The 9,901-nt window shown below is 41.4% G+C and overlaps 2 protein-coding genes across 4 annotated transcripts in view; one reads left to right on the top strand and one right to left on the bottom strand.

Moving 5' to 3' along the window:
* sgcb (sarcoglycan, beta (dystrophin-associated glycoprotein)) overlaps nt 1-2,647 on the bottom strand; it is a 4,246-nt gene extending 1,599 nt beyond the window's left edge. The window contains exons 1-4 of the mRNA XM_032526046.1: nt 2,574-2,647; nt 1,620-1,829; nt 1,292-1,477; nt 1,016-1,207 (exon numbers count right to left, since the gene is read on the bottom strand). Coding sequence (XP_032381937.1) covers nt 1,016-1,207; nt 1,292-1,477; nt 1,620-1,829; nt 2,574-2,588 — 603 coding nt within the window. The 5' untranslated portion in view covers nt 2,589-2,647. The remainder of the gene's footprint in view (nt 1-1,015; nt 1,208-1,291; nt 1,478-1,619; nt 1,830-2,573) is intronic.
* A 684-nt stretch (nt 2,648-3,331) lies between these two features.
* Nucleotides 3,332-9,545, top strand: spata18 (spermatogenesis associated 18). 3 transcript variants are annotated; one of them, XM_032526017.1, is made up of 13 exons: nt 3,333-3,805; nt 5,613-5,718; nt 5,820-5,935; nt 6,136-6,254; nt 6,637-6,732; nt 6,831-6,965; nt 7,056-7,287; nt 7,460-7,618; nt 7,741-7,916; nt 8,780-8,903; nt 9,032-9,094; nt 9,279-9,301; nt 9,388-9,545. In XM_032526017.1, exons 1-12 carry the CDS (start codon nt 3,719-3,721, stop codon nt 9,297-9,299), a joined length of 1,434 nt encoding a protein of 477 aa, XP_032381908.1. In that variant the 5' UTR covers nt 3,333-3,718; the 3' UTR covers nt 9,300-9,301; nt 9,388-9,545. The 3 variants fall into 3 exon arrangements, with proteins under 3 accessions (XP_032381909.1, XP_032381908.1, XP_032381907.1); XM_032526018.1 differs by lacking the exon at nt 9,388-9,545 and having other exon boundaries at nt 3,332-3,805; nt 9,250-9,285; XM_032526016.1 differs by lacking the exon at nt 9,279-9,301 and having other exon boundaries at nt 9,388-9,531.
* The last annotated feature ends 356 nt before the right edge of the window (nt 9,546-9,901 follow it).

A 9,901-nucleotide genomic window follows, 5' to 3' on the forward strand; every position in this document is an offset into this window, starting at 1 on the left:
GGGAACAACCCAGCAACCAGATACTTATTCTGAAGATACTCCAGCATTTCTGTGTTTGTTCAGTCATTACCATGTTAAAAAACTAAATGAAAAAAATTTATAAAAAATTAAAAATTCTACCAGAGTCTAAACTTCCATCATTCTACACTGATAAAGTTCGGTGTGTCCATTTAGACTTTTTTTAATGCTTTATTTATTAATTTGCAAAATTCCACTTAGCCATTATGGGTTATTGTGTGCTGATTCTACTTTGGTCATGGGTTGGGAAACACTAACACATTAACTTGTGTTATTACTTGTTTTTTTATAGCTATCAGCCGTTATTAGCATTCCACTTCTGGGATTGCTCCAGTGCTGCTGGGAGTTCAGCCGGATCACGGCCTTTTCAGCCAGATGTTTGTTACCGTCCGCTCTTCTTTGTGTTGGAATTTTAAACTTTGGTGGATTTCTGAGGACTCTGGTTACCTGGTCCTCAGATCTCTGCAGGGTAAATCCAGACAGCTAGCTAGACTATCTGTCCAATCTGAGGACTATGGTTACCTGGTCCTCAGATCTCTGCAGGGTAAATCCAGACAGCTAGCTAGACTATCTGTCCAATCTGAGGACTATGGTTACCTGGTCCTCAGATCTCTGCAGGGTAAATCCAGACAGCTAGCTAGACTATCTGTCCAATCTGAGGACTATGGTTACCTGGTCCTCAGATCTCTGCAGGGTAAATCCAGACAGCTAGCTAGACTATCTGTCCAATCTGAGTTTTCTCTTGACGATTAAAACTACTTCTGAACGTACACAAGTTCCACCGAAACAACTTCCTTCCAGAGGATATTTTGCAGAGACACCGTGACTCTGTTGGAGGCTTCATGACGCCCATGACGATTGTGATTGGTTTAAAGAAATGCCGATAAATCAGAGTGCGTTTTTTCCCCATCCCGGAAAGCTGTGTGGACGAGCCAAACCCTCCTCCACAGCGTTGTGGAACAAGGTCTGGCAAAAGAGAAACTAGCATTATACACACCCTTTCTGTGGAAGCCTTTTTCACACTGAGAACTTTGACTCCTTTGGGCAGATGGAACTCATGGTTTTCAAAGTCTGTGCTGAAGAACGTGGTCTGTGTGCGGGGGTCTGTGAAGGATATGCCAACGTCACTGACGACTGAGGTCTTGTCCTTCTCCACACTCAGCTTAGTGGTGCCTTGCTGGAACACAACCTGGAACAACATACATCAAAATAAAAGGAGATATCTAAAAGTGGGCACACATTGTGTCATTTTCTATGTTTTCAAAATTCTCACCGGATTATTGTTGCCGACAAGGACTAGGTCCTGGTCCTTGCGACCCCCTACTGTGCTCTTGTGCAATGGATGAACGATGCCCATGTCCGCCTTCTGTTTGAAACGCAGTAGGCCAGTCTCATGGAACTCCATGCTGTCGCACCCATTCGGACCGATTCGAATCACTGTCCATATTACCAGAGTGATCTGAGGGACAGTGGAGATGTTCCAGATTTTAAAAGACCACGATGCAACAACACATAATGATCGAGGACTCCGTGTCAACTCTTTACCATCCTTATCAGGAAGGTTTTATCAAGAGAATCCATCGGACATTTGTAGTACTCACAATGAGGTTAATTAAGGCGAGGAGGAAGAGGAGGATGACGATGCAAACAGCCATGTTTCCCTTGCGTCCTCTCAGCCCCGTCTTATGAAGACGTTCTTCTTCTATGGGTACGTAGCCTGCTTTGAAGTTACTGTTGTGCTCCTTGTTGATGCAGCGTCTCTCTATAGCCTTTTCTCGCATGGACTTCTTCACGGGCCCGTTGGAACTCTCCTGGAAGACCAAACAATCTCTAAGGCATGCCACTAAAATCTATATATTTTTTGCACTAAGAAGGTCCATAAGGAATCAGCAATTCATTTTAAATCATGAAATCCCACGCCAAAAATAACAATTTCCTTACATATTTAGTTTTATACTAAAACTAGAATTTAAAACAAAAATTCCAACCCTTACTTTCATACCTCAAAATCACAGATATGCTGTTTTCATACAAGAGTTGTAAAACATGGATTTCTCTGTGTATGAAACAGTCTAAATTCTCCACGAATTAATATTTACTGTCCATAGCCATATTTAACTTTAGGTTTTAGCTCCTACTTATTTTCAATGTCTCATGTGCTCTGCGATGGAATGCATCTCAGTTAAATGGCCCGCGACTGTCTGTCGGTGGCCACAACTAAAAATAAACTGCCCTCATTCTAGCAGCAAAATAGAAATACACGCGAGTGTCTCATCATGCAGCTTCTACGCCATTTGTATTAGCTATATTACGTTGCTGCTTAACAGCAGATACGCTAACGTTACAATATTAGCATTTCATTTCCATTTAACGCTAGCTAATAACGAAGCGGAGGCTGGTATTAATTCCACGTAGAGCCGACAACAAAGCCCAGTACATTACTTTTTATTACTTCACGTCACTCGGGAACATATAGCATTGGGTTCTTAGCAAACACACGAGAAGAAGAAAAAAAAACAATGCAAGAAAGACAACAAATATTGAAAATAACGGACCTGTTCAGACGCCATGTTGACCCTCCCTCTCCTGGTTCCAGAGTGACATGGGGCGTACCACTTTTCACCGAGGAAGGAGAAAAAAGGGTTGTGAGTTATTGAAAGGACGATATTTATATATGAAGAAAAATGTTACCACAATGCGAACGATAAGAGACCTTTGGCATTTGTATTTGCACTGAACGTTTAAAAAAGAAGAGAAAAAAAGGATGTTTTCTTTTGACGATAAAAGATGGTCCATTCCAAGTTTAAGCCAATGACAGAAGGGTCCTAAAATAGAAAAACATGTCCATTCATATTTTCCATAGGTAAACTGCCAAGCGGGCCAACCAGTGGATGTATAATAAATATGAGAACTCTTCTCATCCTCAAGCTCTCTTTATCAATTTAAAATAAATTCTAAGTAGTATTTTAGTTTAAAAAAAGTAGCACAATTATTAAAGAGGAACGGCTTCAGAAGTAGTGCAAATATTATGTTTCTATAGTCCGTTATAATTTTAACCTAATCGTTTTTATAATTTAACAAATACAACGCTGGGAAATCAAACCATTGAGTAATTTTGTTGAAATTGTAGCCTATACTTATTGTAATAATAATAATAAAAATAATAACAAATTAGGAGTTATTCAAAGGCACTTTACAAAGTCAACGAAAGAAAAAAACACAATTGATTGGTAACAGGATCAGTTTGACAACAACAACAATAGAGTAGGTCAACCTATGCTAATAATATGACAATACTCTCTGCACGTGTAATTCAATTTAGCATGGCCACGGATTTTATCCAACACAGCCACTTAGGAAACATCATATGCGGTACTGTGCCACGTGGTTTACTGTGGGCATAGGTGTCGTTTGACAGTGTGACATTACAATCGTGTTTACTTCAGGGACAGAGGGACATAATCCTGCAGAGGATGGACAGCCACGGGTTATTTTTCAAAGCACTGTGGTTATAGGTTGTAAAGTCGTCTCCTCACTTGGTTACCACAACTAAGGCGGTGCTTGGCAGCTGTGGCGTAGGTGGAGAAAGCTGCCGGCAGAACAGGAATTTTTACTGCACAGAGATTAGCCTACACCCCCGGCGACTGTTGTCCTCCTCCCTTGGGCATTTTAAACCTCCGAGTGGTGATTGTGGGCGGACATGGCCGACACGTTGAGGAGACTGACCAATACGTCTTCCTTCAGCGTCTTACAGGACAAGCTCGAGAGCTGGCAAAAAGACTACCATGTAAGTTCATCAATAACTAATGACAGACCTAAATCTGACCCAAGGACTTCAGTGTCCTCGGCCTGCCTCGCTCTCTGTTCCACGGTAGTCATTTCAAGAGTTAGCTAGTGAGTAACGGTTACATTTGTGTACACTTGAAACGGTTTTAGTCAAAGCGTTGTGACGTTAGCTCTCCTCTAAACAATTATTAATGGCTTTGTTTACTGTCAACTTCTGATTTTCCCCCCACTGTGTAATTTTTTTTTTACCCATTATTTTATTTTTCATATAACACAGTTGAAGCACAGTGGTTTAGCTAATGCATGACATAATTTAAACCAATACAGCAAAGGAATGCACTTCTTTCAGAAGACATTGATTTCCCGGTTGAGTTTGGTTGCTATGGACGCCAGTCGCCATGGCTACAGTTGGACTATACCAAAGAGCTTTTACTTTTAAGATGGTTCGTGACTTGTTACTTCCGGTGCAGCTAAACTGCAACAGCGCAATGCAGAGGGACCGACAGTCATGTCTAAAATTTAATTTACAGATTATGCTATCTATAAATGCACATAAGTGTCATAATTTAAAAAAAAAGTGTTACTGTGTTGCAAATATAAGGAGTTAGCATCATGGATACCTGTTACTTCTCCAACGTTTTCTGTCGTTACTCTAAACTACGGAGGGGGTTTTACTCACGCGGTGCTTTGATGTTACCTTGCTGTGTGTAACGTTCAAGAACCTGCAGGCTGTTCCTTCTTTTGCAGAATAACAATACGTGTATTTGCTTTCATCGTTCAGCATGAAAATGTTGATTTTTCTCCATTTTCAGCGGTAAAACCATACACTGTAAAACAGAATGCCAATTAACCGGTTTGGCGCTACAGCGCTCAAGTCTAAAAACCGTCCGGGTTTCCCAAACACCTGCCGAAAACAGTCCTACCAAAGAGGTGTTCCTACCTTTTTAACTTCGTCTAGGTAGCAGCACAGCGACACCCAATGTACACACAAGAAACAACACCCAATGTCTGATTACTCTAAACCAGGGAGGGGTCTAGAGTGTCAAAGTGTTTTAGGCCAAGGACCCCCTTAGCTGAAGGACAGACAGAGTAGGGACCCCCTACTACTGCATATATATTGTATGAAATTAAGTTGTATGTTAAACTGGGCCGGCTGTATGAAAACAAATAGATACATTTTATTTTATACATCATGTATTAAACAAGCTGTTAAACAAGCTTACCTCTATTGCTACTATAGTGGCTACTTTAACTATTGTACGCTTTATCTTTAATGTGTAAATTAAATGTTGTTTTTTTTCACAAAAAGGCCAAATTATCTTTCCTAATAGTAGGCTGCATTCATATTATTGTGTATTTTTAGACAAATTTGAATTTTTGATAAAAGAAACATTCAAAAACATTTAAGACAGGATTTGGCGGCCCCCCCTGCACTTACTCTGAGAACCCCCTCGGGGGGTCACGGACCACCTGTTGAATAACCCTGCTCTAAACAACAGATATTAAAATGTAGCCTGAATATTCCAACCTCAAATGTTGTGGGCAGGGCTAAGTTCGACTGGCATCCTGGCTAATTAATATGTTTTAATAAAAAACAATTTCACTATTTATGCATTATATATTAATTTATAACAGTAAATATATAGAGAGTAAATCAGAAAACAGCAAGCCTATATAATACATTATGTAACATTTTTTTGATTTCAAATGCCCTGTCGTTTTTAATATACAAATTTGACTGTTTGAATGGTCACAGTCATCTCCCTGTCACTATTAGCCTAATTGTTTTGTCATATTTACCCTACCAGGTTATATCCTGTGACCAGAATCTGAATAAATGTTGTGAGCTGATTGAACTAACTGCCAAGATCCAGGGACAACTGTTCACCATCCTCAACCACACAGCTGCTGAAGGTGAGCTTTGCATTTGCAGTATAGGATTTGGTTTTCATTTAACAAAGTGTAAACCAGGTCATAATCGCTCATGAGCTATTTTGCATACACTCACAACTCAGGTGGACAATATGCTGGAGTGGACACTCTCAAAACGCGCCTGCTGCCGTGGCTTGGGACCTGTTTCTCCATGGCGAGGTCCTCGGTCACTGATGACACCAGCCTGCAGCTCATCCAGGTGACATCAGCTGTTACTTGGCTTAATAGCACAGGATATCTCATTATCAAATCCATCAAAATGAATTTCATCCGGTGCAACACAACAACATAAACAAAAAAATACATCAAAAATCATTCAAATCATTACCATCTATTTGGCCATATTGTGATGTGGTCACTGTATATCATTTGTACTGTGTCATCGTTTTTTATTATCAGGATTCAGCGGAAAAGGACAGAAGGATAAGGGAGCTCTCCGTCACCCATGACAGTGAGCTGCAGATGAAGGACACTCAGCTGTGCTCCACTCTCCGGCAGTTGGACTCTATCAGAGCAGAGTGAGTCTAAGAGACATGAGACATGAGACATGAGACAGTAGAAGTAGAGCAATGGACTGCAGTCGGCCGGACTTCCCACACTAACTTGCATGTCCCATGTTTGGATGTATTTGGAAGTCCATGGACAAAGGGATGTATATAATAGAATTACATGTACTGACATGTACAATACTATTACATGTTCTGATTTTTTAATTTAGCAAAGAAACTCCCACACACTGTCTAACTTGCAAAAATAAATGTAATAGTTGGAAATGTCTTCCAAGTTAGACAGTGACAGAGTTTCTTTGCACCTTCTGACCTACTCGCCCCCCTCCAACGCAACTGTCTCACGTTATAGATGTGCAAAGTATTTATCTGTTCTGATTTCTGATTTTATCAGACTGGTCGATACTCAGAATGAACTGGATGAGACAAAGAGCAAATCAGCGACCACTCTGCTGGCCACTGAAGATGAAATACTGCAACTGAAAGCAGAGTAGGTGATGCACTAAAATACCGCCGCAATATATTAGTGTTTAAATGCAACATACACTGTGTGCTCCTCTGCTGATGTGAAGCGTGTCTGTGTTTCAGTTTGCGATCCGCACATGAGCAGGTGGAGATGTATAAGAGAAAGCTGGAGGCTCTTGATGACAATGAGCGGCAGATTCGCCTGCTGAGAGATGAAGTGTCCTACCTGAGCACAGAGAAGGTCATGCTGCAGGAAAGGTATGTCCACGTGTAAATACTGTCTGCACACAGACACCACTACATAGAACTAGTCCCAAGTGATGCTGTTTCTCTCGCCGTCTCTCTCAGGTTGGTGAGAAGTCGTTCTCCGAGCCCCTCGCTGAGACACAGTCGCTCTTCCAGCCCCATGAGGAGTGAGTCGCCCACCAGGGCTCAGCTCACCAACACTTCCCGCTACGCACGCCTCGTATCGCGCTTCAGCGACCTGTACGCTGTGGAGCGGCTGGAGGCCCAGGCCCTGCTTCGACGCCACATTGCTGACTTAGAGATGGTCCAGAAAATCATCTTCATTGCTGTCGTGGTATGACTGTATTTACTCTAGAGCCACCTGTAGAGACAAGCAGATCAGAAGTTCATGCAGGAAAAATGAGAGACATATCTGTTTATTTGGACTGCCTAGTTTCTTCATTTATTCAGGGATGTATAGGGATATTGAGCTTGTAAAATGTTCTTGTCATCTTGTCACGTCTCAGGAATCCTTTAAGACAGCCAAACTGGCTTACCGTCAGTTCAAGCTGCGCGTGAGAAAGACGTTGTCCCCGTCCCACTTTGGGATAGAAAGTCTGGAGGATGCAGCTGTGGACTACATCGTCAGAAACCTGGACCTTTATGACATTCAGGCCAGCGTTAATGTAGGACTAAACACTCCTCTCATGTGTCCTCTGAAACTTTAATGAACAATTTATTGTAGTTTGATGCTGAAAAGGACCGGGTATCCGTCTGTGTGTTTTTTATTTTTATTATATCTCCCCAGGATGTGATCAATGCCATGAACGTGAACCCTCGGATCTCGTTCCCGCCGGAAGTGGACTTTGTCCTCATCAGTGCCTTGATCAGGGAGACATGCAGGGTGGCCTTTGCCATGCAGACATTGGACCCCCCGCTTGACTTGGCCTTTGCCTGTGATGGAGAACTTTACAACGACAGCAGGTCAGTCCTTTACACAGTTCTGTGACTGGTTCTGTGTTCTTTAACAGAAATGCTGCCCTCAACTTCAACTTTAACTTGTTATCCCCAATGAAATTTGATCTTCAGCAGACATCAAATCCCATTAAGGTCTATGACAAACTAAAAATAGTGATAACAGCAACAAATACAGAAACATTCCACACCAGAATTGAAAACAAGGTACACCTTCACACTGACCCGTAAGCTAAAAAACAAGCTAAAAACATTAAAAACAGCACAGTGAATAAATATCTGTTAAATGTTGTACAGAGACAAGTAAAAATTAAAGGGAATAAATACATAAATAATAAATCCAAGCTTACCCAAACCATCTAACACGGATACACATAACAGCAAGCAAGTTAATAAAGGAAATTAAGCTGCACAATAGCCACAGCGATCAAAATAAATAAGGAGGTTTCAGATAGTAAAGCTCTAGTGCTCAAATTGACATAGGCAGTGGTGGCCTAAAGGTTAGAGAAGACAAGAGCTCGTGACCGGGAGGTTGTTGGTCCGATCCCCAGACCGACAGGATTAAATCTGGGTGGGGAAAGTGAAAGAGCTTGTCCCTCCCTCATTACCACCACTGAGGTGCCCTTGAGCAAGGCCCTCAACCTAAAAAAAACACATGTAAATGTGATCAGGGCATTCCTGCAAATAGAGGCTGCCTCTCAATGAACCGCCCCTGAATAAATAAAGGTTAAAATATACATACAGTGTATCATGCCACATTTCCACACAATCATTGAGCATGAGCATATGAACTGCAGTCTTTTTATTAGTAGATGTCACCCTTACACACATAAATACTCACAGCTCGCCCTCACTCTCTTCCCCTGCGTCAGGTATCGTCGCAGCTATGACTCTGAGTTCACTGCTCCTCTGGTGATGTACCACGTGTGGCCGGCCTTGGTGGAGGGAGACGTTGTGGTAGTAAAGGGCGAGGCTGTGACTCGAAGGGGTGCTACGGTACTGACTCTACAACATTTCAAACGTATCCTTATAATTTAGTCTAGTGCTCCAGAGAATAATGTAAGAGCATGAAAGTACACATACATGGGCTCATGTGTTTGCTGTGGATTTGTCTGTTTTTGCAGTGGAGTCGAAGCCGGAGCACCAGCCCTGTGCGGTCTCGCTCTCTCAGCCCAAGTCGCAATCTTGTAAGTCTCTATAACATTTGACAGTGCAATCAGACACAAAAGAAAATTCAGATCATTTGGGGGTTTGTTTAGGTGGATTTCACCCTTTTGTTGGCTTAACATCGCTCAGTTACTCATACAATTTTACAAGATTACAAGATTCATTTTAAATTCAGATGTATCACTCTTTCCACTAAACAACAAGCATGCCCACCCATGGCCGTAAGGGTATGTATTTACAAAGCTTTGGATTTGTTTCTTTTAATTTGACTCAACAGTTGTAACTATAATCAGCATTATTATCTTTTTTTTAGGCATTTAACAGCAAAAGAAGCCTGTCTCCTCAACGTCTCAGAGCTAGCCACCTGTGAACTCTGGCCTCTCTGTCAACGGAAAAAGAATCCACACCTGTCCTTCATATGTTCCATGTCAGTGAAATAAAGCTTAAGGGATTTTTATCTGTATGCTTCCACCAAATAAAGCAAAACAACCCTTAGGTACTGTACCAGCCAAAGGCTGCTCAGAGTTTACATGGTGGGGGGGCAGATTAATGGGACGTTGACAGTAACTAGCCGTCAGTACATTATAGAAGAAACAAAAATAGTCTGGCAGCTAACTTACCAGTTGTCTTAGTTTACTATATTTACTCTTAGATAGATAACACTAACAGTATTTCAGTGATTACCAGAAACTTAAAGTGCCCATATTCTGCTCATTTTCAGGTTCATAATTATATTTAGAGGTTATATCAGAATAGGTTTACATGGTTTAATTTTAAAAAAAAAACATCCAAATTTTTGTTGTACTTCACATTGCTGCAGGTCCTCT

The sequence above is a fragment of the Etheostoma spectabile genome, chromosome 9, assembly GCF_008692095.1.
Source record: "Etheostoma spectabile isolate EspeVRDwgs_2016 chromosome 9, UIUC_Espe_1.0, whole genome shotgun sequence".
Classification (NCBI taxonomy): domain Eukaryota; kingdom Metazoa; phylum Chordata; class Actinopteri; order Perciformes; family Percidae; genus Etheostoma; species Etheostoma spectabile.

Excerpts from the sequence above, each read along its gene's own strand:
- spata18 (XM_032526016.1), top strand. The coding sequence starts at position 3,719 with ATGGCCGACACGTTGAGGAGACTGACCAATACGTCTTCCTTCAGCGTC. Across the intron at positions 5,936-6,135 it reads CCAGCCTGCAGCTCATCCAG|GATTCAGCGGAAAAGGACAG; the intron begins GTGACATCAGCT and ends TTTTATTATCAG. Across the intron at positions 9,095-9,387 it reads TCAGCCCAAGTCGCAATCTT|GCATTTAACAGCAAAAGAAG; the intron begins GTAAGTCTCTAT and ends TCTTTTTTTTAG.